This window comes from Bradysia coprophila, unplaced genomic scaffold (assembly GCF_014529535.1).
Source record: "Bradysia coprophila strain Holo2 unplaced genomic scaffold, BU_Bcop_v1 contig_358, whole genome shotgun sequence".
Lineage (NCBI taxonomy): Eukaryota > Metazoa > Arthropoda > Insecta > Diptera > Sciaridae > Bradysia > Bradysia coprophila.
In genome coordinates this window covers 6266615-6294110 of record NW_023503616.1, presented here as the reverse complement: position 1 = coordinate 6294110, position 27496 = coordinate 6266615, and the positions used below count along the sequence as shown (strand labels likewise).

Below are 27496 nucleotides of genomic sequence, written 5' to 3'. Positions count from 1 at the left end.
TAGCTGAATGACAAAAGGAACGTAAAAAGGTAATAATGTCGGATATATTACCACAGGGTAATAATATGGACGGCAAATCATAGCTCTTATTCAATAAAACACTTTTTATCTTAGATTTCCATCAAACTCGAGCTATTAAAATTTTTCAAAAGTCAGCCGGTTAGAAAACGCATTGGCTGCGTACTCTTAATATCTGACAACACTGTTTAATGTCTTTAGTGTTCTGGTATGGTAGCCTGAGTAGTAACCAGCCGCATTTTATTTATTAAGGTTATAATTTACTCGGTGATTGTGGAGCGGCTAAGTCGTGGAAATTTCGTAGTGAATTGCTGATTATTCGCATTGATTTACAATTAGAAAATTCAATTATTACAATCCGTTGAAATGGAAGCAATTATATCCAATTTACTGGTTCCCGATAATTTAGTTGTGCAGAAAGTGAGTACTGAAAATTTACAATCATTTTTCTCCTCCCGTCTATTACCACGTGTGTTTGAAATCGTGTAGGGAAAATTTGCGTCGACAGTTCTACATTGAAATTTGAAAAAATTTAAAGTTCCAATATCTGGACTGACCCTTGACATTGCAATCGTGTTGCATTTATTTTGACGTTGTCCATTTGACCCGTCAATCTTCCAAAGATATTTGAACAAAGAAGTTTAAGTTGTGCAAGTACCATCTGTGCCGCACTTATAAAATAAATAATCACACAACGTACATATATGAGTATAGCTATGTAGATGTATATGGGCCTGCATGCCCATATAGCTGTGTAGTGTAGCTATATGTAATGATACATTAAATCTATATAGAACAATATAATATAGAACTTGGATGTGTATAATGCGGTTGCTACCCAATCATCTAATAACTTTTTTTTTGTTTAAATTATTTTTAATGATTCACTGCTTAAAAATTCCGGTCTCGTTTTTTTATAGAATTCATGTTCGGCGAACACCTAAGTAATATCATATCTCCACTTTTTTTTCTTTCTATTTTATTCATTGCTCGTCGTAGTTGTTCGCTTAGTTGAGTGTAAAAGAAAATCGGAAACATGCCATGCAATGGATAAAAAAATGTGACTTCAGTTAATGATTCAATTCGACAAGCCTATTGGCGAAATAAAATCACATTTTGATAATACGAAAGTATGAGTTTTGTGAATTTGGGTTTGGCTAAGTAGAGGTGGATTAATGTGAGTTTGTTCAGAGAAACCATACTTAAAACGGGACTCTAGATTGGGTCTTCGTGGTGATTGATTTGTATGTGTGCTGACTCAAATATAATGATTTCTTATAATAAACGGAAATAAATTATTTAGTCTCCAGAACGGATATCGCACGTGCATAAAATCGTTGAAAAATCACTCTGAACATCAGTAAAATAAGACTTAATTTTTCAGGCAACTGCCGAACTTAAGGAAGCGTTCAAGCATCCAGAGGCAATTTCAAGTATCTGTCAAATAATTGTTGCATCTGAAAAACCAGAAATTCGTCAATATGCTGCCGTGTTGCTGCGGAAACATATCGCCAAGCTACGAGTCTGGCAGACAATCCCACCTGAACTGCAAATACAGTAAAATATTTTATTGACACCACCCACCGCGGACGGTGATTGATTCTTTACCATTTTGCCATTGCAGAATCAAACAAGGTACGCTGAGTGCAATTTTAAATGAATCGGTTAAGAACGTACGAAGTTCAATTGCACAAATTATCGGCGTTTTGGTGAAACACGAATTTGCAAAGAAGGATGCCTGGACGAACGAAGTTCTCTCACTAATTTTCCAATATACTCGTTCGGATGATGCACAGAAAAGTGAAGTAAGTCAATTGAACTGTGCGATCGTATGGCGTAAATATTAAAATTTTGCAATCCATGTTAGCTGGGGTCATCAGTATTCGAAATTCTTACCGATACATCACCCGATCAATTTCTACCTCACATGGAACCTCTTTGTGAAATGTTTTCAGCTGCATTGGTAAGAAAACATTGAAAATTTCTTTGAATGAATCTCATCATCACGTTTCAATGTCATCAGGTTGCCACAGAAGCATCTGGCAATATGGCCACGCCAGTAATACTAAACATATTATTAGGAATGGGTAAGTGAACACGACAACACCAGAACAGATTCTCTGGTTCACAAAATCGAAATTTTTTCTGACAAAATTTTATCGTTCAGGTCATCTTGTGCCATTCATTTTGGGGCACAACGGTGCAGAGATCACCTATCAGAAATCAATACCGTACGTTGTTAAGGCATTACAAGCCTTTGCACAACAAAAACCAGATGAGTTTGTGAAAGCCTTCGAAATATTGGAATACATGGCCGACTTTACTCCGAAGCTTTTAACGCCACATTTGAGCATTTTAATTGAATTTTCGCTAAATGCTGCTCGTAACCCGGAATTCGAGAATCAGGTTCGCGTTCGTGTAGTACAGTTTATTGGTAAGTCACTATAAGTTATGGCTGTTCACGCGGACGTTTTGATTATTACCCGGTGTAATGTATCCTTCAGGTTGGTTGGTTAAGCTCAAGAAAAAGGCTATCCTGAAAAATAAGTTGTTAGAACCCATCATCGGCGTTGTGTTTATGCTCATGGCAACACCGAGCGAGGATGGTGATTCGGATGATGAAGATTCCGACGCTGAGGACGATTATTTCACTGGAAATGAAAATTCGAATCCAAGAACCACGGCTACACAAACAATGGATTTACTAGCATTACATGTTCCACCAGAGAAACTCATTCCACCACTGCTCCAGTATATCGAGCCGGTAAGTTATTGAAACGTTTCGCTAATCAAGCATTCAATATAACATCTCTCTGTGTGGCAGGCCCTACAAAATCCAGATCCGAATCAGAAGAAAGCGGCGTATTTATGTTTAGCCGTCATTGCTGAGGGATGTGGAGAAGCGATCATTGCCAAATATTTACAAATAATGCTGAACTGCATCAAAGTCGGAATCGTTGATCCGGATCCATTGGTAAGAGACAATACTCAGATGACGAGAAAATCTCTTACAAGTGTAGGACTTAATCATTTTCCATTCGCAGGTTCGCAATGCTGCCCTATTCGCACTTGGCCAATTTTCAGAACATCTTCAACCGGAAATATCGAAATTTGCAGATGAGGTCTTACCTATTCTGTTTGAATTCCTCCATCAGTTGTGCCTTCAATTGAGAGTGAGTGTTAAACTGATAACGTGACGGTCACCGTAAAACTCAATTCGCTGTTTTCGTAGGCTGGAAACACTGTCAAACACGTTGATAGAATGTTCTACGCTCTCGAAACCTACTGCGAAAACTTGGAAGATGCTCTCGTGCCTCACCTTCCCGTGCTAATGGAACGCTTGTTCGAAACGCTGCGCCCCGAAAATACAGTACATTTGCGTGAATTGTCCATGTCATGTGTAGCATCGGCTGCCAAAGCAGCAAAATCTCAAATGCTCCCATACTTCCAACAAATCATCGAAGTGCTGAAAGTGTACCTAGTTCGTTCAGATAACGAAGATATCGTTGAAATTCGGCCACAAGCAATTGACACTCTTGCAGCCTTAGCCCGAACCATTGGCAAAGAAAATTTCATGCCATTGACCACTTACACGATGGATTTTGCTTTGAGTCTGTTAGATGAAGCTAGTGAACCGGAATTGCGATCAAGTGAGTGAACGCGATCAACAAGCCATCTGGAAAGCATTTTGATTTGACTTTCGTTGCAGGTTTATACAATTTGTTTGCGGCAATTGCCGAAGTAGTAAATGCCGAAATGGCCCCGGTTTTGCAGAAAATTGTGGACAGAATGTTAGACAGCGTTAAATCCTCCGATGATATTTTGCCGGAATTTAAGGATGAGAGTGTGGCTGAAGTCGATGGACAAGATGAAAACGCTGAAATTGACATTGAAAACTCAGAAGACGAAGATGACGACGACGAAGACGAATATGCAGGTCAGTGTTTTCGCACTGGGGAATGCTGTTTTTTCGGTGGAGGTCTAGTTTTATTCGAAGGACATCTCATTTTGATGGAGTGTTCTTCTGCCATGCTAGGCATAGTAAATTGTTTCATTTTTAAACCGACGACACAGTGTCTGTCAGTGTTTGTTGGAAAATGAAGGAAATTACATTGCATGCAGTTTTTGGCTTGATACATTTACCAGATTGAATTTATTACAATTTTTTACGCACGACAATGACGTCGTGATGTGAACCGTTTAACGCACTAAAACAGTTTTGGTTGTTAATTGCTTTGAATTATTAAATCTGTAACTTGAATTGTTTGAATAGTAGAATTGAATGAGCATGAGCTTAATTTTGATAGTCGTCGACAAATCGACGACCGACCAGCCATAACACATTGGACTAACGAACATAAAATCTTCTTTTTAGGTTTCAGCGTTGTTAACTCCTTCTTGGACGAAAAGGAAGAAGCTGTGCTGGCTTTGAAACAATTAGCCGAATTCAGCGGGCCAGCGTTTCTTCCCTATATCACACCTTGCTTCGAGAACATTTACAAATTACTGGATCATTCCAGCGAAGACATTCGCAAATCTGCTTTGGAAGCATTGGCCCAATTCATCGTTGCGCTCAACCAGAACAACGACGATGCCGGTGTACAACATGGCATTGCGATATTTGTGCCAAAAGCAGCTGAAATTATAAAGTCCGACGATGACTGTCAGGTTGTGATGACAGCATTGGATACGTATGGCACTTTGTTGAAGGAGACGAAACAAAAGGCCATCTTCAATGAAGAGTTAAAGATGACAGTTTTCACATGCATTCAGAATGTGTTGAATTCGAAAGTATCTTGTCAATTGTACGATGATCAGGCCGAAGATGACGATCAAGAAGAAAGTGAATATGATGAAGCACTAATTCAAGTAGCCGGCGAGGTGTTACCCAAATTTGGTGCTGCACTCAGTGCAGATGAATTTGCCGTTTATTTCAAACAGATCGTACCGATTTTGGCAGCTAAAATTGTATGTTGTGCACTTTTACCGTAAGAAACCCATCTAATCATCGTCCTATTAATTGTGTTCGCAGGAAAAATCGAAAAACAATGAAGATTTAGAGACGCAAAGAAGTTTCGCTTACGGAACCCTATCGGAATGCTTCCAGCCACTAAAGAACCGTTTAGGTAAGCCAATAAAACGTGAATATTGTTCTCATAAATCACTAATATTTAGCCAGAGTGGTTTCGGAAGACTATGCGTCTCGAAACTTAACATTGGTATCAAGGTCTGGTATTATTCGAAGGATACATTTTTCATTGATAAATTGTTCTTCAGCCATACTAGGCATAGCAATTGTTCCATTTATGAATCAACAACATTGGATTCCTTGATGTTTGTTGCGAAACCGATGGAATACATTTTACCATCTTACAATTAACAAAGACACTGAGTTCAATTTCGTCAGTAACGACCTTGCAATATGCTACTGGTTCGAGGTTCAATTATTTAAAAGTAAAGATGTTCGTCTGAAAGTTCTGTAGGATCATAAATTCATTACAAGACCAAGTCTGTGACCAAGAGTCTGTGTGTGTATCACTCACTCATAAGGCCATAGTTTAAAATCTTCCACATTATTACGCATTCGCTATACTAATTAGAGCTAAGAAGACCCAAACAAGCGAATATCTCATCAACCATACATTCTGAAAAATCCAAACTTGTCCTTTCATTATAATCCTTTTTGAAGCCGCCGAATGTCGAATGCAATTTGAAGATAAAATTCCTATTCAAAGTTCTACATCGTGTCGACAGCCCTTTCTTTAAAGATTTTACTTTAAAATTTCATTCGCCATTTTGGTCCAATGTCTTCAAATGTGTGATGATTGTGACTAGGCCTTCCCCTATTGGGATCTTCAAAGTAAAATTTTTAGACAAATGGTTTCGTTTGTAATGCAACAATATTGCACAGATTCCAAGTCGTCCTTTATCGATATGAATAAGGGCTCTTGGTCTACAAAAAATAGTTCTTCAGCCATACTAGACGCAGTTAGTGACCCATCATCTTTCCATTGGAGATATTGATGTTCGTTGCAAAATGGAATTGATTTCGGTGTCGGTCGTATATAACACTTTCAGAAACTTAATTGTCGTTAAAGAAGGAGATTAAATTTACAAGCTGTAACAAGGTCTGGTATTATTCGAAGGACATATTTTTCATTGATAAATTGTTCTTCAGCCATACTAGGCACAATAACTGTTCCATTTATGAATCAACGGCATTGACTTACTAAGTGTTCGTTGCAAAACCAATGGAATACATGGTCTCTACTTTTGTCGCTTGTTACATCCCCTTTATCTATCCGAGAAAAGAAATCACATGAACGTACTCCTAATCGCAACCTTTCGTTCTCTCTTTTATCCCTTCAGGCGAATGGTTTGAAACCCTTCTACCCGCTTATCTACATGGACTGCAGGACAGTTTCGAGCAAGTGCGCCACAATTGTGTATACGGACTGGGTGAACTGGTTTTACATTCTGGAGAAGTGGCCTACAGTAAATTCCCAGTAATTTTGTCCGCATTGTCAGAGGCTGTTGCGCAAGAACAACATCCGGGAACATTGGACAATATTTGCGGAGCCTTGGCTCGTTTGATTATGGCCAATTTCACATTGATTCCACTGGAACAAGTCTTACCCGTGTTCATCCAGAAACTACCACTCCGGGAAGATTTCGATGAGAATTTAACCATTTTCAAAGCTTTTTCAACTTTGTGGACACAACAACACGAAGCGTTATTGTCGATATTGGACGGTGTCACTATGTGCGGTTTACATGTTCTTCATAAAAACCAGTACAAAGACGACGGTATTGAACACTTAATGGAAAACACCTGGTGGTCAGACTTATAACCGAAATGTTTCCTTTTCAGAAGCTCGAAATGTAATCTTCAATCTGTTGCAAGAGATTCGCTTGCGGTACAGTGATCGATTCAATCAAATAGTTAACACTGATGCAACAATCGCCGCTTTTGTGCAGTCCTGGTAAAATAGGAGGAACATCACACAATTTTTAATTATTAAATTGTCAATTATCTTAGGTTTATTTTTGATATGAAAAAATGCTCCATTCAAAACACAACAAGAATTAATTTGAAACTCTAACTTATTGTGACTGCGTCATTAACCAACATTTATAATTTGCAATTATGTAAATTAAGTTCCTGTAAAGCCTATAATATTACATTGATTTAAACATTGATTGACTGGGTTGTGTACATTCTGTAAAATTCAACGAACCCAGTCCCAGATTTGTGGTTTCACTTTTGGACAACTCGGAAATGATTCAGTGGCGTAAGTAAGTTGGTTAGCAATTGTTGATGTAATTAGCGTGGAAATGTCTCCTCCATTGGAAGAATCGGTAGTTTGAATCGCCCCATCAACGGCACGAATCACCAGAAAAGCTGTGAACGATGCTACTCAATAACAAATCGAATCGGTTAACTCAAAAAATTTAATTTATCATCCACATCTAAGTCCTCAAATTGACATTCAAATATTTTACTAAAACTTCGAAGAAACGGATCCTCCACCTCGTCAATGCTCACGTCACGGTTCAGTTCACAACTAACCGATGTAACCCCCTTGCCCTCAATACCACACGGAACAATATGATCGAACCACTTTAAATCCGTATTACAATTCAACGCCAGGCCATGGGTGGTAATATATCGGCTGCCATGCACTCCAATAGCACAAATTTTCTTATCGCCAACCCAAACTCCAGTGTCCGCCGATGTATTCGCCGAGATGCCGAACTCTTTGCATAAATCAATTATTGTTTTTTCGATGTGACACACGTACCAACGCATACTCGGCTTGAAGTCTTTTAAATTCAGTATGGGATAGACGACCATCTGCCCGGGACCATGAAATGTGATCAGTCCACCGCGGTTTGTTTTGAAGAACTGAGCACCCAGTTTTCGCAGTCGTTCCTCATCGTTAATGGTATAGTTGGTGGTTCGAATGCCAATCGTGTAGACGGGAGGATGAGAGGTAAGAATTAAAATATTTTTAAAACGATTCGCTTCGTTGATTTGTGCTGCAATTTTTTGTTGAAGTTTCAGTCCATTGGCATAGTCTAATGTTCCAGCCCGTAGAATATGCACTAGTCTCATTATTAACAAAATGTGGATAGATGTGGATGGTACGTCTGCTTGATTACGATAGGTTCATCACCAATTTGTACGCCTCTTCTCCGTACTTTTCGACGAATGCCTTTTCTTTTTCGATTTTCTCTTGTTGTCGCTGCTCGAGATCGTAGTAAATTACTTGAGCTATCTGAAATAGCAGAAGGATGATAACCTTTCAGACACTTTTTTCATGTAATGATTATGAAACTAAATGAAGCTACAGCAGCTGTTATTGTTTATAGTCTTTTTGTTGGTTATGTTTTTCTACATTTCTACGTCACAGTATCTGTTCTGAGTAAAACGTTTGAATTTAGGCGGGAGATTTATAAAAAAAACATCTCATTTGATTGGCGGACTAATTTGAACTTTTATACCAATTTTAACTGTGATATGCAGTGCCTTAATTGACTTACTCAAATGTTTAAAATGAACACAGATCACACTTACATAAACGTCTATCGCTGCATATATTTGCTGCTCTTTAGTCAAAGGTTGTATGTGCCACTTGCTCATTCGGACCTTAGGATCTTTGTTTATTTGCAGTTTGCACTAGTAAGAAAAATTCATTTGGTCATTAGAAGAAACGAATTGTCCCAACGCGCACTTACTATATGGCAAACTAGACGTGCCATGCTCCAACGACCACTACTGTTAATTACTTTGTTACACCATACTCCCAGATCAACACAATGATCAATCATTAACTGAGAATCAACTTCTTCGAAATCTCTTCCAAGCTTACGGCAATCGCTGAAAGCATAACATTTCGTAATGATTCTACTGACAGGTTCTTTGAGGGATTCCTACTTTTTTATGTTCACACCATGGAGACGAACTTTGGAATGCTGTAAAAAATGAACCAGTGCAGCTGGAAGTTTCTTCAATTGACTTATATGAAAAACGTAGCACACATTTACTTCTGCGCACAGTTGAATAACCTAAAAATTGAGTCGTTAGAGAGTGTTGCCGAAATTCGTTGATTGGTCAAAGGATAACTTGCCGCCGATTTTCCAGGACCTGTTTGGAAGGAGAAGGGCCATTCCATGTCAAAGGCAATCGGAACAATATCTTTGTCTTGTGCGTCAACCCATTTCCTGAAATTCAAACTAATTTATCCACCCAACAAGACCAAGAAATATTTTAATAATTCAAAGTCGTTACATCAGTTCATCGGAAGCGATAGCTATGTCATGGAAGTCAGTGTAATATTCAACCCGACCTGTATATTCGACAAATGGTAAATGCTGAGTACTCGATAAGAACTCTTCGTCTTCGTCTTTGTAATTATCCTTTGGGCTTTCTGACTTTATCCCACTACTTCGTAGTCTGTAGCCAGTACGAGGATTATCATTTTCTTTTGAAATAGTGGAGCCTACGGAGAAAAGACGTAAATCAGAGAAAAGTGTAATTCTAACATTGTGGGAAACTTTACTTACTTTCACCGAGTTCGACGTTAGCATTGTCGCTCGTAGAATTGCTGGATTTGTTTTTGCAATCCTAAGTAAGTTCAGTCTAGTTTAATTTCAATTCGGTCAATATTTGAAACAGATATTTTACCTCCAACCACTTGGGCAATTTTCGAGTAGTCATTTTAAACGTAATTGAACATAAAAACATGAAACAAACTAAAAATTTACAATCAACAATCACTGTGCTAAGCTACCATGTCTTTTGTTTATGTTCAGTGTATTGAGTCAACATAGTTGACAGTGGCACATAGACTTTTAACCAAACAGAAAAAATTCTTGACCTCAAGGATCCATACGATCACAATAAACTTTAGGACCTACAAGTTATGCAAGCACGATGTCATCACCTTTTATAGTGGTCTTAAAAAAGAATCTCTTTCGAATAAAATGCCAAATATGGAGTGAAAAAGTAATTTTTTACCATTTACCGATGACCAGGGCTTCCTTAGTAGGTTCGTTGCTCACAACGCAGATCAGTTCGGAAATCAATATAAACGAGCAGTTTGTTTTCTTTGTTAAAAAGCTGATTTTAATTAGAAACATAAATCAAATCTTAAAAACATTTTTCTTCTTTAAACCTTCTATATGCTCAACGAATTTCTTCTTTTTCTTTTTACCACTGGCATACTTGTCTAGTGCATCGTTCCACAACGTGTTTATCAATCGGTTATCGTCTCCTTTATCAACAATTTTCAAAGTCATTTCGTTTGTGTATCCGTAGCCGGGTATGTCGCACAAGGTACTGTTGGGAAAGGCATGCAGATCGACAAACCGAAATATTTCAGTGCGATACCGTCGAATTTCGTACACATTGTCGGTTACTACTTCCGGCGCAGTTCGCTCGTCGATTATATTTGATACAACTTCAAACAAATTGGTAGACTGCTGGTCGCCTGCGGTTGGTGTATCGGAGCAGCTTTCGATTTGTTTATTTTCACGATTTTTTTTACTTTTATTTTTCGGTTCAGCACTTTCACTATCAAGGTTATCGTTGATCGATTTACTCGATGACTGGGACTCCTCAGCATCACCGCCTTTACTCTTTTTACTTTTCTTGGTACGTCGAATCTCGTTCTCGTTGACAGTTGCACAATCTGCTTTCGTAATGGTTTCGCTGGTGCTTTCCATTGGTTTATCAGTTTGAACCGTTTCCACCTCACTGGAGTTCGGTACCTTTTCTCCTCTACGTTTTTTCGGTTTCTTAGGTGCTTCTTCCTCAACATCCAGTGCTTCAACGGTTTCGTTGATGGATTTCTTTTTCTTTCTTGATTTCGATCCTTCAGCACTGTCAAAGTCGTGCTTCCTTTTCCCACTTAGTGGAGGATGCTCCTCAACAGCAGTTTCTTCACTAGTACCCTGATTATTATCACCAGTCTCAGGACATTGTACTGAAATTTCGGATGATTTTGATTTCTTGTTGCGTTTCTTTTCCTTTTTGTTGCTGGAAACAACTGCTTCTACGTTCGTATCTTCTTCATTTGAGGACGTTTTCGAACCATTGGCGATTTGTTTCATTTTGTTCTTGAAGTAATCGTTAATAGTAGTTCCCGTTTCGATGGTGGTGATACCGAAGTTTGGAGTATTCTCTGAAGATTTATCCAAATTCTCGTCTTCGTTGCTCTCACGAGTTGAGGATTCTGTTTCCGGTTCACATTTAAGTGACTTCTTCCCAAAAATATTCGCCAAATCTTTTTCACTGTATCTGGCCAAATCTTTGCCGCGGGTGAACTTTTTATAATGAACTCGAGCCCGAGAGTTTTTCGATCGCTCTTCCAGCGACACACCACTGAAAACTGCTTCCTTTTCGTTTTCATCTTTCTTGGACTTAGCAGATTTGTCTGTGCTTTGAAAACGTTGCACGGCCTCACTCTCTGACTCGTCGGAATTTTCGGCCGATTGGAAGGAAGTCAGCAACGAATTGAAATTACTTTCGTGTGTTGTCCACTGATCGTCACGGTCTTTGAAACCAACTCCTTTTTGATCGCCTTTGTGGGACACTTTGATGAATTCCAGTTGACCATCAAGATTAGCGCCAAGACCTTTGCCTTTCGACCATCCCATTTTCTCCAACATTTTTGTGCCAAAACGATTTGAGTCTGAAAGGAAATTTGCGGAACAACATTTATAAAGGGATGTCGTTGGACGAGAAATTACATGCAGGACTGTCAGTCTGTAGACTGCTTACGATCATAACATTTCCTATTTTAAGTTGTAAAAGCAGATGAATCCTTACCATCGTAAAGTGCTTTTCCACGCGGATTCAGAACGTAGTCGCGCTTCGGATTACTGTAGAACGTCATGATTCTCCCGGTTTTTATATGCGATCAGTTTTATGTAAAAACTTTTTACAAAAAACATCTACACCACCACGTGCGGGTTTCTACTGACAGAAACATATTGACTTTTGACGTGTTGTGTCAAAAACTGTGTATCCATCAGTGTTGCTGTAGAATTATTACTAAAGAGGCTATTTAGCTAGCTATATCCTTCGTTACTTGATTCAGTCCTTCAGTTTATTATAGTTGTTGAGAGACGAGCAAATTACGTTTCAATCAATGGTAAAATGTAATTACGTAACGATTGTGTCTTGCAAGGTACACAAGCAATTAACATATATTTAAACAAAATTTGATCGACAGAATTGACATCACTGATTTCACTGACACAACAAAAAATTTGTTTTTGTTGACACGTCACATTACTCATATGTTTTGCTGATTTCACTGCTGAAAAGCAAAATATTGAAGATCTTATAGTGAAATTATAGAACAAATTCTCCTAAAATGGTTGATGAAAGTACTCGGACTACCCTCAGCAATATTCCTCTTTTGAAAACTAGAGCCGGGCCGAGAGACAAGGAATTATGGGTTCAAAGATTGAAAGAAGAATATCAGGCCATGATCAAGGTAACCAATTTATTTGAAATTACTGAAAAGGATGAAATGACGAGTTACTTTACGACGATTTTAGTACGTACAAAATAACAAAGACTCTGGATCAGATTGGTTCCGTTTAGAATCGAATAAAGGTAATTATAGTGAAAGTGAAAGCTCATGTTATGACCTTGTCTATTCGATCGAACGCATAAGGTACACCTTCATATTCTGTGTTGGTCCAAGGACAAGGTGTCTTCTTGGTTTGCTTTTTTTTTATTAATGTGCTCATTATTTCATCAAACAGAGGGTACAAAATGGTTTGGAAAATGCTGGTACATTCACGATTTATTAAAATACGAATTCGACGTTGAATTCGATGTAAGTAACATCTGTGCTGTCACCCACTATTTTCGACCAACTGATGTCTAACATTTGTGTTGTTTATTCATTTCAGATTCCTGTAACATACCCTGTAACAGCACCGGAAATAGCTCTCCCCGAATTAGACGGTAAAACTGCCAAAATGTATCGCGGTGGTAAAATATGTTTGACTGATCATTTCAAGCCATTGTGGGGTAGAAACGTACCGAAATTCGGATTAGCTCATTTGATGGCCTTAGGAGTAAGTTTAGTTTGCAGTTTTCCTTGATTGACGAAGTCTAACGACATTTATCCGTTTTAGTTGGCCCCATGGTTAGCTGTAGAAATACCGGATTTGATTGAAAAAGGCGTCGTTTCATATAAAGAGAAAAGTGAAACATAGAAATTGTGTCAATAAACTACAATTCCAAAAATTTGATTTTTATTAAAAACCACCTAATGATGAAATGTTTCAATACCTTGAAAAACTAGGATAAACCAAGACCCCAGAAATTGTCTTTTTGGTCCATTTTTTGAATGGAGTCCTTTGACCGACGTCTGTAAGAATTAGAGTGTGTAAGTAAGCTTATTAAACCACAACTTTGAATTAGGTGCTACTATTGGTAAACGTGTATTTCATGATTGGTATCACTGTAATATTTTTGTGATCGAACGTAGGCATATTATTGAAATTTACTAAAATTTGCCGAATATTTAATGAATTTATTGAAACATAAATTCGGTAAAGTTCAGTAAATTTCCGTAAATAAATTTACCAATAATAAGCCCTGATCAAACGATTCCCCCAAAAGCGTCCAGACGGTGACCAAAGTTTCCCGCAGTCCTCCAAAAAATCACTGATCAATCAATAACCATGAGAGGTCAAATATTTAAAAAAAAAAGCTCGCCGTGGTTTCTGGTGAGATAAATGAAGCTCGAGATGAAGCTACTTCTTTTCGAATTTTTGTTTGTTGTTTTGTCACGTACAGGAAAATTTCCTTATCGATTTGGAGAAATTCCTCGCCTTCGGCTCCAGACACAACTTTTCACTCGAAGTCGAAGACAAAAAAAATCTCGTAGACACATAATGTCCTAATATATAATAAAAAGGGTTGAAAAATAGAAACTGTTCGAAAATAAATATTTTTCTTTATTAATTCGTTCTTGTTTGTAATACAAAAAAAAAAGTTTAAAATCCAAACTAAAAAAGTTTTTGCGAGTAAAATATTTGGTTAGGTAAGCGTGAAAAACGAGGAAAAGATCAATGTTCAATTGTTCACATTCTTATATTTATTTTGTCATCGAGTGTTAACAGGGATTTGGTTAAGCTGATTAATAAATATGATTTTTCTAAATGAAATTACACTTTTTCAATCAGTCCAACAAATCATAAAATTTTTTTCATATTCTCATAACGAACAACTATTATTTGGTACATATCTACGTAATATGCTAAAATGCCTAATTCTACTGTCTTTGCTAAGATTTCACAACGTGTGCAAGAAGTAAACCACTTACATTCACATGAGGCTACCCATGGACGAAACAGCATTTTTTTCCGTGTAACAAAGAGGACAACGCTTCAGAGCAAAAAAGAAATATTTTTGCCGAAAACATCAAAATGAGTTGTTGTAATAGTTTAACTCAATTGAAAAGGATAAAAAAGTAAAGGTCCAGTTAAACTCAACTAAATTTGTCTCAAAGTTTGCACCAGCTGTTTCACCAGCTGTCACACTGCTGGCTTATACGTGATTATAGCTAAAGCAAAGTTAGAACCTTTAATTAAGGAAAAATTGAAAAAAAAAACTTAGAAACGATGTCCATCCCCGAAGTGAAATTCTGTCGTTAATGTCCGTTAGTTACCTTTCCACATCGTCGATTGTATAATGATAGGCAGAGTGTAGAAATATATGTTTTATATCTTAAAAGACTAGGGAAACTAGGACAATTTTATTTTGGCATTTTGCTTGTTTGTGTGAAACTTTTCGTTCAATCGATATTTTCAAATAATTTTTTTTTCTAATTTGAATTTTTCTATAATTTTGTTTCTGTATATTGTATCTATCACATTGCATTTTTTCTAAATAAAAAATCTATAAAAAAAATACTAATAACTTTCAGTCAAATTATAAAACTACGAAACTACAAAAAATTAGGCTAACTAATCGGTTGAAACAAAACGAAAATCAAAAGACACGAAGTTCTGTGATATTTTTAATTTCCAATAAATTGTTGTGCATTCCTCTTAAAACAAAGAAACTACTGATGTTGAGCTTGACTTGACTTTCGTTAAAATCGGTCGATAAAAGCAATGTTATACAACAAAGTGCAAAATAGAACGAAGATTAAAGATTAACTAATTTTAAAGTTTAATAAAAGTCAAAGTCAACCTCTACTAATTATTGAAACTAACATCAATTCAGAACAAGTGTTACAAAACGACCATTTATTGTTTTTTTGGTTCAAATAGGACTAATTCAACAATTTCGCCTAAATGTCCAACCAATTCTATATCGAATCCGAAATGCTGGTTATTTTATACGAGGTCATTTTAGATGTTCTATTTCTTCCACATTGCTTGCATGATATCGTTTCTATAGCATCAGATAACTCATTAACTTTTCCTATAAATTTTGAAAAATGTTGGTAAAATCAATTTTGAAAAAAAAATGAATTTTGTTGTTAGTATAAATATGTCGTAATGTCTCCTTTTTCTGATTGGGTTGTATAATATCGGGGTTGTTAATTTGAGTTTAAATCTGATGGTTATATAATATCGATGCTATGAAAGATAAAGCAAGATTTACATGATCGTTAACAGTGAACAGTAAGCTTTTGGAAACGGCTAATTATCTGTTGACAACGAAGACAAAAATTAGCAATGAGCTCTGGTTAATGTGGTTTTATGTTAGCAGAATGCACATTAACAAACACAGAACACTTAAGTAAATAATTCTTCAATATTAATCGTAATTTTAAGTCTTAATTTGCTTAAACGTAAAGTGAATAATGTCTTCTGTTTCATACAAAATCTTTTACTTCATTAGTTTAAAATAGGTTTTTTGCTATTATACGGAAACATTACTAAAGCTCATTGCTCATTATTGTCATGGTTGTCACTATCAAATGATTAGACGCACACACAAACTCCTTCCCAGCCTTTGACTACTACTACTTAATATTAGGAGGTAATAAGTAGCTCAAGGCTTTTTCGGAAAGAACAAAAACATGAAAAAATTGCAAAAATCAGTTCCATTGAATAAAAATAATGTTGATTAGGGAAGGCGTACCAATCCTCGTACAAGAGTCGTCGGCAGCATATTGTTCTCTCATTCATAAAAAAAATGTTGACGAATGAAAAAACAACAGGTGTCCGAGGACTCATTCTTGTCGAAGGATTGACGTCTACCATACGGCAGTGAAAAATATTTAAATGAAAAAAAAAATCTCGTGGAATGTTAGATATCTCTGCTAGCTTGAGATTGAATAAGTTTTAAAAGTAGAGCATTGAGTATAGTCGGCTTTGTTTAAAATTTAATGAATATAGGATGGCTGTCAAAGTTTAAGTATTTTAAAGCATTTTATCTGTCTTCCTCAAAATCGTAAAGAAGCCACAAAAATTAAAACTCCTATTCGTTTCTAGCAGCGTCAGTATAAAATGTTGTGACCAATGAACGCACACTAAATAATTTAATTGATGAGACGAGCTCTTAAGAAACCGTATAAAATCTATTGAATGTTGCGAAGTAGAAATGGTTTTCTAACCGCTAAAACATTATCTCAGTACATAACAAAATTCCAACGAATTTGTCAGCGGATGTGTGAATCAAATCTGTTGAGTATTGAGGAAGAAGGACCCAGAAATTTTATGTGGGAAATAAATTGTTTGTTAAAAGTTTAAAAATTTAGATTTCCGTTCAGAAATTGTTCACTTTTTAAAATTCATTTCTTCGTTGGATAGATTATGCAGCAATTGGTTTTTAGACAAATCAATCATTGGCTTATTTGGAAATGGTTGCACATCGTTCAAGTCATTCAGACTGACCACATCGTACACAGCTAATTTAATCGAATTGCTTCCCTCAAAAATATTGGTTTCGGATTTGGATAGGGATATCATGCCAGAATCTACATGTAAAATTGACTCTAAAATCGACGAATCATTGACCGACTGTTCGAAAACATTTTCCGAACTGAAAATTTCACGAAAGTCTGACGATGATTTGGACAGAGGTATGGGATGTTTCTTAACAACTGACATTGAATTACATGATGACATGCTTGCTAATGAGTTACTGCTAGTATCTAGTTTAGATTTCAATGACGTTTTATCAGCCACATCTGAATAAACATAGAAAATATGTTTTCGATTCAGTGCAAAGTCGTTACGTGCCCTCTGAACCGAAGCTGATGGACAACAATCACAGCAGACATTACTTTGATGTAAATCAGCAATTAGATTTGTTGGTGTTAGTTGCAAGTTACCTGGATCATCTTCAGATTTCGATTCAATTTCGGACGGGTAGAGCTCTAACTTATTGCCACGGGATATATAGTCGGCTCTTGTTAGATTAGTTGATATGTTAGCTGAAAAAAGTTTAATTTTTTGAGTCGACTGTCGATTGCGGTTTTTAAAACTGTCCTAGTGACAATGAACAATTCTAGTAAAAACTCACCGCATTTATCGCAAAAACTTTCTTCCTGCGACGGTAGGCTCGTTTCCTCTTCGTCTTCGATTTCAACCTCTTCGGAGTCTTCATCTGCCAGTGATAAACTATGTGGTGAAGCCGTCGACAAACCCGTATTGCTCGAATAGACCTGTCCCGTATAATATTTATCGGGATTGGCCTCATGCGGGTCAACCAATGACACTATCTGGGAGAATTTGAACATTGCAGGATTTATTTCCTGTCGAATCCACGAATTGGCCAACAATTGTTTCATTGTGCATCGGGTCTTTGGATTCTTATCCAACATTGAAAACAACAGTTCGTTCAATGGTCCGCTGACAATGTGTGGTAGTTTCAGTTCCGCTCGCAAAGTTTCTTCAATGTCCAAAAATGGATTTTCCACGAATAAAAGCACATACAGCGTTACACCCATCGACCTACGCAAGTTAGGTGTAAGTAAAAGAAATCAATTACGAGTCGCTTCACTCACCACATCTCCAGCTCAGGTCCAGCGTACTTATTTCCAGCTAGAACTTCTGGACTACAATATTCCGTTGTCCCATAAAATGTTGAAAACAACCGACCCTCTTCCATGAATGTCGCTGAACCAAAATCGATTAATTTAACGTGAAAGTGTTGATCGATGATCACATTCTCATCTTTAATGTCACGATGAAGAATGTGCATCGAATGAAGATAGTCGACGGCATTGGCAATTTGGCGAAAAATGTAACAGGCCAGAACTTCGTCCATATGCGGCCGGCGATCAATAAACTCGAACAGATCCATGCCCGACCCGTGCTTTTCCATAACTAATTGAAAATATTTCTCATTTTCAAACACATCCAACACCGTGACGATATTGGGATGCTTGACCGTTTTCAGCAAGTAAATCTCCATCGGAATGTTTCGTTTTTCTTCTGTTAGCACCATGCAATGTGGCATCAGTTTCTCTTTTAAAATAAACTTTGTTATCACCAGCAATCGATCCTGATGTCTGTAGGCCATTTTAACGTAACCGTAAGCACCTTCGCCGATTTGTTTCAGAGTAGTATAATAATTGTTGTAATCACCACTGACTTGATCATCTTCACATTGAGACAGCAGTGACACCGAATTTGGACGACTGGAATTTTGCGCGGCTGTATAGCGAATGGCTTGTCCCAGCGAATTTTCTATTGTACTGTTAACGCTATTGAATGTTAATGTTAAATTTTGGTGCTTTCCATTCTCGTCGATATCGTTCTCAATGTCTGGATCTCGACATATCCAAACACAATAGACTTTCCGGCCGCATGGCAGCATCTGTTTCGAAATCGTATACACAATATCTATCAAATTTTCATCACAATGCACAGCCTCGCCCTTGTATCGTCCATCGGCCATTGGTCTGGCATACATCATATTGGAAAAGCGTCTGGCGCATGGCGTGGACGTAAATAAATGAACATCGTTTGTATCCTCCTTATCACAGTTATCATTTTTAGACAATTCCGACAAATTACACGAATCGATCATGTTAAAGGCCTCATAACTATCGGCAGTTCTCTTTTGTGGTTTGCTTATACTTAGACTTTCCGACAAACTACAGTCTTCATTCACTGGTGTTGGCAGATCAAAACTTTGAATCTTTTCGACGTTCGCAGCATTTCGATTGTTCTCGCAGTCCTCTATCATGAAAATGTTCTCCGACGTTGACTTCAGTAGAAGGGAGCTAGGGTTCGAGTCTTTAAATTCTTTCGATATTGAATTTTGAGCACCAATGTTGACGGGTTCACTTAAGGCCTTTGATATATCGACACACGCCATTCCTGAATTGGAAATGCATTCCGATTGATTGATAATGTCTTCCGTTTCCGTTTCGGATTCATCATTGTCAAGTGACGACGTAGTTGCGTTTCGACTGCGCGTGCAGCCCAGATAGTAGATTTCTTGTCCGAAATTTGGTATAAGATTGATGATGTCCATGCCAATTATTTTGTTTTGCGTATAGCCAAACATCAGATTGGCGAAATGATGATTGCACGACTCGATTAAACCGTTTTCGTCGATAACAAGCAATCCACTGATATTCTGAAACACCCAAACTGTAACAACGTACGAACAAGAACTGTTACTCATTCCGCTATCCGATGAGTCAGCGCCATTATCCTGATGACTGATCATTAGGCATAAAGGAAATGATATTCCATCGGTGGTTTTACCCGTCGCCTTTTGTTTTTCTATGTTTTTCGAAATCATGCTTGAATCGGAGCTTGGCAATTGAATGGCTGGTATGACGGAGTGAATGTCCATTCCGGTGAATTGGTCGACCGATTCCAGCTGAAACAGCAGCAGAGCTTCATAGTCACCACTTATGATGGTTCCATTGCGATCGATTGTGATTTGGGATATGCGACGCTCGACAAGTTCAGCTAAAATTAGATTTTGGTAACTCAGATAGAGATTGAGAAAGAGAAACGAATTTGTGCACTCACCGATAGCCAGACATGTCTTGTCGTCGATTTGTCGAATCCACAACGAAACGGCCACTTTAGTTGCATGCTTTGTGGTCATTTCAACCACTTTACCGCTCAACAAAACCATTGTTCCGTCTTCACTATTCAATTGACCTTCGGCCAGTGCAGATACATGATTCTTCTTCTTATTCGAAAGAAGATTGGACAGTTGCATGGAGCACAGTTCATTTGGTGTATATCCCAGCAGTTCACAAGCATTCCGATTAACAATCAGAATCTGAGATGTTTTCCTTTCAATAGTGAAAACCGCTTTATTCGGATTGATACCAGCCTGCGAAACTCTTAGAGATTCAGATGTTGAAGTTACGAGCGATCCACTGTATGGTGAACCACTGCTAACAGGTGGTGTAAAGCATCCATTTCGGCGAGCAGAGAAACGTAAACCATTAAAGCCATCGACTGAAAATTGAATTCATCGGTTGAGGGGCATTATGTGAGACCTTAATGGAAAACGGCATAACTCACCTCGTATTTTATCCATTCCAGTTGTAGTGTTCAGTTTGAAATGCTTATTCTCATCGAATCGTTCATAATAGGGTCTCGATCGTATGTTCTTTTTGATGGTTGGGAAGCTTTGGTTCAATTCAAATGAATGCTTCAAGTTTCTTTGGACTTTTCTGATTATTCTAAAATCATTTTTAAAATTGCATCAAAAGGGGTTCGTTTTACGTTGACCTTGGATGGTCATCTTATGATTGAAAGCTAAATTTATCTACTTGGTCAATGCATTCAGTATGTACCTGAAGCTTTCTTCGTTGTTTTCGCAGCTTAATCCTTTGTTGATGTTTTCTTGGGCATCCGTATGTTTTACCTGTTAAAAATCGAATCAAACAACAAAATAATGATGATGTGCGCTGCAGAGACTCACCAGTGCAACTGTTCGATTTAGAATAACATTCTCATTTTGGTTCGGTTGAATTGCATTTGGAAACTTTTTCCACGAACTACAGACCAGATGCAGTCCTGGTTCGATGTGATCGCTATTAGAATTCCTATAGAAATGGGGATTTTGTTATTGTCCCTAAGTTTGAAGCTGACAAACAATGATAAACAACACGAAATTTGTTTGACAAATTCTATTGCTTTTTCCTACGTAATGTCTTGATTATAAAATCGATTTGGGGAAGTCAAATTTAGCGCCGGCGTTATGCGAACTATAATTTGTTTTATGAGACAAACAAAAACAGCTGTTTTGAACAGGAGGTAGTATAACTGCACGAGGTTAAATTTAAATTTATAGTTTACTTATATCAGTGTTGGGTATTGTAAATAAAACAAATCGCAAAACTTACATGTTTAATTGAATTGCATTTTCATCTATGACAGCAACACATGCCAACCTTTTTAAATTTTAACTGTCGTTAATGGTTGTCCAGTCGAGTAAATCATTTAGCGAAACGATTTTCGAACGATGGGAGTTCGAACGATTGACAGATAGTGAGATGAGTCCTTATCAATTTGCTCAAAAATTCACCACCGTTCCAACACTAAATGATTCCCTCAAACAAGCCTATAAGGAGAATGGAGTTAAGAAACTGAGGGTAAAATCTAATACAATTTAGTACTTTTCTTCATAAAAAAACTGCTGTCACTGAATTATATTTTCATGAACAAACTTCACTGCGGTGACATTCCATGGGAATGAATAAATGTGAAGTTGTTACCCAAAAAAATAGTCCAGTGAGATTGAAGTACTATAAAAAATGTGGCGCCTCTACAGGCCAACCGACTAGGCGAATAGAGGCGCCAGAATTGTTTTTCAGTACTTCATTCTTTGCGCTCTATTTTCAGGTGATATAACTTCACTCTGGTTAATGATAAATGTCATGGCTGTGAAGTTGGCTCACAAATATATTATGTTCACATATTATGTGTCTGCTATCGTTTATTATGTATCTGCCACTGCCATCTTAATGACTATTTGTGAGGCTCAAAGTGTAAACGTGTCATCTTCAAAGGAAGGTGTCAAATTAAGCTCGAAGTTAACATGTTTTCATGCCTTGGGCAAAAATTACGGAATTTTTCTCGTAATTTGGGCCCTCGGCATGAAAAGTTGTATACGCATCTGTTGTGGACGGTTTATTTTAGGCACTTTCGCTTGTCGCCCTCACTTCGTTCGGGTTACAACTCGCGAAATTGCCTAAAATATACCGTCCACAACAGATACGTAAATAACTATTTCAGTTTTCGGCTTGATCCTACATAGGCAACACACGAAGATGTCAGTTACATCAAATATCTCGTCCTATGAACAGACGATTTTTTCTCTGATAGAGTAATTTTGTGCGATCCCTTCACAAACTGTCTATTATCTTTTTACATCTGGCTCCGGATTTTTCCGAAGCATTTTTTGTCTAATGTTTCCATAAAATATTTGAACCAGTCAAATCACTGTAACACTGAATCAACATGAATGCGCATAGCACTGAAACTAAAATAAATAAATATGGGCAACCCTGCTTCAATGAAATGACGGCAGATCATATTGTCAGTAGCGACATAACAATCGACAAAATAAGTTTTTGATTAGACGACGTAAACATCAAAAAAAATTAATATTAAATCGCTTCGTGAGAACGTAAAAGAACGGTAAACACCAAAAGGATAGACAAGATCTTTTAATAAGTGGACAAAAGTAAAAATTGAAAAAAATTAGTTTTGATTCAGTTGAACAAACTTCATCACAATTCAAGTCCGTGTTGCGATACAAACTTTATAGTTTCTGCACGCAATACTTTTGCCCGTTTCCAAGTTTTATCTGGAGCAAAGGCTGCAAAGTCACAGTCATCACGTAGCCTATGGGAAATTTAAACACAAGTAGAGACTGGGATGACGAGATGCTCCAGCATGAATCATCTGACGAAGATATTCTTGAACAATTGGGACCAGATAATGAAGATGGATACTATGTTGTATGTCACATTGTTCAAATTGGTTACGACTCATTTTTATTCTGATTTATTTCTTCATTTCCAGGCGATGTTTCTCCGACGAATGATAGACAGGTAAGATTTTGAGTGTTGTGTTATCAAATTTACGACTATAGTGTTTGCATCTAAAAAAAAATTATTTTCCTTCGAAGACAAAATGATGTCTTTTGTGCGTGATGTGTTATAGTCAAATTCAATTTCTTAAAACTACGCATTTTTGGTTATTTGTTCCTAATTGCAGCTCTTTACGCAGTGAAGGGAGTTTCAGTTATCAGTTCTACGTCACGATGACTTTCATGATAAGCATCAATTATGGGGAGGGGATAAGTTCAAAAATGTAAATTTTAAGAAATTAGCCAATTGTTTTCAATATTCCATTACTTACAATGTGACAGGGTGTATGTAATCACGAAATCGTTGCGTTCTATGTGTGATGTCGTTTGACAGTTTTAGGAATGTAGAATTATTGCAGAGAACGTAAGGAACGTAAATAAAGACACGAATCGAATAAGTTAGCAGAATCACGGTAGTGGCAGTTTAATAATATCGCTGAAATAATTAAACTAAACGATCGCAATGTTGAATGAAATGGTCATCGAGTGATCGAGTATGATGATTGTTGTGTGATCACAATATGATAAGGATTCCTTCTAGACTAGAAATAAATTATATTTTGAAAGAGTCAGATGTTGAAGTTGATCAAAATTTAGGCTCGCTTCATCTGTCAGCTGAGCTAATTAATTACAAACATTTGAATTTTAAAAAAAAAATATTTTCAGTGGCGAATTTTCCAGAGAACCAGATTCTTATTATGGGATGAAACGAATTCCGAAAATTAAAATAAAACCTGATTTGGTGAAGTTAAAGGTACTTAATATCAATGCATACGTCTTTTTGCACCGCTAAAGTGTTCATCACTTTTTACTTAACAGAACAGTACCATTTTCCAAAGTGTTAAGACAGCCTCTGGACTCAAACCCAACGACACTGTGCCCAATTCGAATTGGTCTATTGTTAAAATGATTGGCAACAGACAGGTAATGTCGAAAGATTTACTAGAAAGTTTCTCTCAGATTGATACGTGATTGTATTCTCGTTCATCTCGTTTTAGCGCGGTACTGGCACTAATTTGGGATTTACCGCTCAAGAACGATGCAAAATCAACAACAAGTACCTTCCGAATCGTAGTTCAACCATATGCAACTACCAAAGTAAGGTGTACTGTGGGTGTTACTCAAAAAATGGAAACTATTTCATTACAGCTAGTCAGGGTAATTATAATTAAAATGACAAATCGGTGAGCCACTTTGTTCTGATTAAACGTATACGACGGTGTGGTCGTCTCGTTTATGGTAACAAAAGTCTTATCCATGGTGTGCCCAATGTTCTGTTAAAGACAAATATGATTTCAGATCACGTTCTTCGCGTACTCGATTCAAGCAATCCGGGTTATCGCAGAATTAATCGCATTCAGGCCAAGGATGTTGGGTATGTATCTTTGAAATGTTATCATTTAAATGACGAGTGTGGAGCAATGGTAAGCTTGTTGGGAAAATTGTTTGTTCCTTCAAGAACTTCGACCACTGCTAACACATTCAAGATCATCAAGAGCGGTAGTCGTCCTCTTAAAATGACTACAATGTGAATCTTCGTTACAGGTGGTGTATCATAGATGTCGCATTTAGTCCAGATGATCAATACTTTGTTTATAGTACATGGTCCAAGTGCTGTAAGTCTTTTCTATTTACACATTTAAATTGACTTCTACTGAAGCTCTCTGTTTTAGTACACATTTCACCTGTTACTGGCAACAACAACGAGGATCTTCAATGTTTATATTTGCAAGTGGACCAGCCGCGGTTCTGTGTCTTTTCGTTATCTTTTTCTGCATGCGGAAAGGAGATCATAAACGGAACCAGCGATGGCTGCATCTACATTTACGACCGATATTTAAACCGTCGAACATTGAAAATTCCCGTCCGAAATTTTCTACGAAACGAGGTTGACGTGAATGCCGTTGGATTTTTGGATGATTCGTCGAATGTGATGTTTAGTGGCATGGATGATGGTATCGTGAAGTTGTGGGATCGACGTTGTCTGGATGAAACGAATCCGGAACCGATCGGTATTTTGGTTGGCCATTTGGATGGAATCACATACATTGATTCGAAAAATGACGGTCGATACTTGATATCGAATTCTAAGGATCAAAGCATTAAGTTGTGGGATGTCCGAGCGTTTTCGAAAAGTGGTGCCGAGGAGAGACATGGTCGAATGAAGCATGCCACATTGCGAAATGTGAACGATTGGGATTACCGGTGGGACGAAGTGCCAAAGGAATGTGAGTGTGAATGAGCAGTGGTCATGATACATTCGGGAAATTTATGCAAAATTCATTTCAGTTTACAATACAGAATTTGTGTTGGAAGATGATGTATCGGTGATGACTTATCGTGGTCATGTTGTAAATAAAAGTCTGATTCGAGCGAAATTCTCACCGTTAGAGAGTACTGGCCAGCGATACATTTACACGGGCGATGGGACAGGAAGACTTATACGTAAGTAACATAATTATTGTTGTACATTGTTCTAGTCTAGGCCAATCAGATTGGTGTGACGCTGTTCCAGTCAGTGAATCACAAGTCATTCTCTCTTAGATATAAGCCCGAACTTGGGGAAAAAATCCGAACCGACCCGAGCCCACGATTAACTTTTAAAGAGTTTTCGAATACAAAAAATTTGATTCGGATCGGGTCGGATTTCAGTTTCCATACGGGATTAACTCGGTTCGGGTTACTAGGCGCCATCGCTAAAATATATTGAACAAAAACTTTAACGAAAAAACCTCAATTTCAGTGTACGATGTTCTTACTGGCGCTATTGTAAGCAGCATCAACTCGCATGAGTAAGCATTCCCTTAAATAACGTACTTTGTTCGGAATTCATCAGCAAATTTTCAATTTCAGTGATGTCATACGTGATGTTGACTGGCATCCGAACCGAAACGAAATCGCGACGAGTTCATTTGATGGTAGAGTAAATTTGAGCTCATACAAGGAAAAGACGGTGCGAATTAAACGTGATCAAAATCAACCGCAACCACCACGCCGGCGATCAAGACGAATTGCGCAGCAGCGAGCAAACCAACAAATTTGAGAGCGATAATGCTACTAAGCTTGGTTTCTGTCGTTCTTCTTTCTAATTTCTTTTTTATTGGAAACTCTTGTTGATTTTCTCCTGATTAAAAAATACATTTATTATGTCATTGTGATATAAAAGCACTTATGTTTCATTGACCTCTTTAGATTCTCAGCCTCGTCTCTGTTAAGCGCAGTAACCAGTACAACAAAAAACAAAACGTTTTGATGACGTCAATCAGATAATGATTCAGGAGTTTAAGAGATAGCTCAGTTATCAGAGTGTTCTAGCCATTAATAAATTTTTCCCTTACTAGTGCTGAAATCTCTCGGCTTTGTCCAGTAAAATGGTGCTCCGTGATATTTTTAATTCAAAATTAAAACATCTAAGTAAATTTGATTATAAATCGGTGAATCAAACAGAAGCTTTGATTGGATGCTACAGCAAATATAGTTTTCCTGGATTTTCATTAACAATCACGTTTCTGACGATTTATAAACATGGTCAAGATTCGCTCCATCAGTTGAAGAAACTGGATCATATGAATCCCAAAAAAAAAATCGAATTGTCCTGCCATGCATTAATTGTTTCAACGACTTGTATGAAGTATCTGGATTCAAAGAGGTTATGGGTATGGATGGATGGTATGGATGGGTTCTACTGCCAGAAAGAAATTTTTGGTGCCCATCAAAAATAGCAAGTAATAGGCCTCAAGATTTCATTTAATTCATTTTAGTGTAATAAAGCCATATGAGAGAAAAAAAAGCTTTGTCTAGAATAATCCGGACCTGTGATATAAATTATGAAAATCTTTAAAATAGCTAGGTTAATAGTTTTAAGTCGCCTAAGTCAGCTCTCAAACATCGCAGAATATCTAAAATTTCGGTGAGTTTACTCTACGGCTGGCTGTTATTTGTCGCTTTTAAATAAATGTTTTTATGAATTTTACTTACTGAAACACAGTTTCGCCTTATCTTCTGCGTTTCAATCATAAACAAAATATTAGGTATTTATGCCACTGAAAGGTGTTCCGCCCTGACCAAAACTTCCTTGACATTTTCTTGCTTTTTGACTGGAAATTTTTAATATTTGCCAAATAGAGTACTATTTTGTATATGAAAAGATTACAAATCTTTTTATACAGTGTAAAAATTTGTTTGATACACTGTCCAGTTTCAGTACGCTATTTAGAGTGCTACTCATGTTTGAAGTGCGTTGGTATTTAGCAAAATCTGGCGCACAAAAAGTTATTTATTATAAAACTTAAATCCGTCATGATGTCTTTAAATGCTCCTGTTCGAAATAAGCTCGTGACACTTATACTTTGTATCTTCGCACGGATTTCTGCCTCGATCCACAAGAGTGGACGTCATGCATTGGTAAAT

At 37.3% G+C, this 27496-nt stretch overlaps 7 protein-coding genes across 11 annotated transcripts; 3 read left to right on the top strand and 4 right to left on the bottom strand.

The window, feature by feature from the left end:
- The first annotated feature begins 218 nt into the window (after positions 1-218).
- Positions 219-7079, top strand: LOC119081569 (importin-4-like). Its single transcript, XM_037190600.1, has 15 exons — positions 219-438; positions 1403-1575; positions 1643-1823; positions 1886-1981; positions 2042-2105; positions 2186-2452; positions 2523-2782; positions 2843-2992; positions 3063-3191; positions 3251-3668; positions 3728-3955; positions 4394-4986; positions 5051-5144; positions 6388-6825; positions 6890-7079. The coding sequence occupies exons 1-15, from the start codon at positions 385-387 to the stop codon at positions 7003-7005; spliced, it is 3261 nt and encodes a 1086-aa protein (XP_037046495.1). The 5' UTR covers positions 219-384; the 3' UTR covers positions 7006-7079.
- On the bottom strand, positions 7069-8805 carry LOC119081571 (putative lipoyltransferase 2, mitochondrial). Its single transcript, XM_037190605.1, has 3 exons — positions 8758-8805; positions 8597-8698; positions 7069-8297 (listed from the first exon to the last, which is right to left on the bottom strand). The coding sequence occupies exon 3, from the start codon at positions 8132-8134 to the stop codon at positions 7457-7459; it is 678 nt and encodes a 225-aa protein (XP_037046500.1). The 5' UTR covers positions 8135-8297; positions 8597-8698; positions 8758-8805; the 3' UTR covers positions 7069-7456.
- LOC119081570 (Werner Syndrome-like exonuclease) lies at positions 7464-9873 on the bottom strand. 3 transcript variants are annotated; one of them, XM_037190604.1, is made up of 8 exons: positions 9707-9873; positions 9581-9646; positions 9311-9505; positions 9150-9243; positions 8957-9087; positions 8758-8899; positions 8597-8698; positions 7464-8297 (listed from the first exon to the last, which is right to left on the bottom strand). In XM_037190604.1, exons 2-8 carry the CDS (start codon positions 9607-9609, stop codon positions 8178-8180), a joined length of 813 nt encoding a protein of 270 aa, XP_037046499.1. In that variant the 5' UTR covers positions 9610-9646; positions 9707-9873; the 3' UTR covers positions 7464-8177. The 3 variants fall into 3 exon arrangements, with proteins under 3 accessions (XP_037046499.1, XP_037046496.1, XP_037046498.1); XM_037190601.1 differs by having other exon boundaries at positions 9311-9521; positions 9586-9646; positions 9707-9853; XM_037190603.1 differs by having other exon boundaries at positions 9311-9508; positions 9585-9646; positions 9707-9852.
- Positions 9874-10120: 247 nt separating this feature from the next.
- LOC119081566 (PIN2/TERF1-interacting telomerase inhibitor 1) lies at positions 10121-12037 on the bottom strand. The gene is made up of 2 exons (XM_037190598.1): positions 11852-12037; positions 10121-11714 (listed from the first exon to the last, which is right to left on the bottom strand). Exons 1-2 carry the CDS (start codon positions 11916-11918, stop codon positions 10165-10167), a joined length of 1617 nt encoding a protein of 538 aa, XP_037046493.1. The 5' UTR covers positions 11919-12037; the 3' UTR covers positions 10121-10164.
- A 247-nt stretch (positions 12038-12284) lies between these two features.
- LOC119081568 (ubiquitin-fold modifier-conjugating enzyme 1) lies at positions 12285-13284 on the top strand. The gene is made up of 5 exons (XM_037190599.1): positions 12285-12524; positions 12589-12646; positions 12799-12872; positions 12949-13116; positions 13177-13284. Exons 1-5 carry the CDS (start codon positions 12402-12404, stop codon positions 13255-13257), a joined length of 504 nt encoding a protein of 167 aa, XP_037046494.1. The 5' UTR covers positions 12285-12401; the 3' UTR covers positions 13258-13284.
- Positions 13285-14767: 1483 nt separating this feature from the next.
- LOC119081562 (PAS domain-containing serine/threonine-protein kinase) lies at positions 14768-23493 on the bottom strand. 3 transcript variants are annotated; one of them, XM_037190594.1, is made up of 9 exons: positions 23359-23493; positions 20912-21035; positions 20784-20854; positions 20509-20669; positions 20002-20442; positions 18015-19938; positions 17531-17961; positions 17340-17441; positions 14768-15478 (listed from the first exon to the last, which is right to left on the bottom strand). In XM_037190594.1, exons 4-9 carry the CDS (start codon positions 20522-20524, stop codon positions 15363-15365), a joined length of 3030 nt encoding a protein of 1009 aa, XP_037046489.1. In that variant the 5' UTR covers positions 20525-20669; positions 20784-20854; positions 20912-21035; positions 23359-23493; the 3' UTR covers positions 14768-15362. The 3 variants fall into 3 exon arrangements, with proteins under 3 accessions (XP_037046489.1, XP_037046487.1, XP_037046488.1); XM_037190592.1 differs by lacking the exon at positions 23359-23493 and adding an exon at positions 21336-21462; XM_037190593.1 differs by lacking the exon at positions 23359-23493 and adding an exon at positions 21137-21283.
- Positions 22506-26254, top strand: LOC119081564 (DDB1- and CUL4-associated factor 11). Its single transcript, XM_037190596.1, has 12 exons — positions 22506-22632; positions 22700-22955; positions 23020-23048; positions 23753-23840; positions 23906-24010; positions 24085-24244; positions 24386-24461; positions 24632-24702; positions 24760-25314; positions 25376-25531; positions 25830-25878; positions 25940-26254. The coding sequence occupies exons 2-12, from the start codon at positions 22842-22844 to the stop codon at positions 26127-26129; spliced, it is 1593 nt and encodes a 530-aa protein (XP_037046491.1). The 5' UTR covers positions 22506-22632; positions 22700-22841; the 3' UTR covers positions 26130-26254.
- The last annotated feature ends 1242 nt before the right edge of the window (positions 26255-27496 follow it).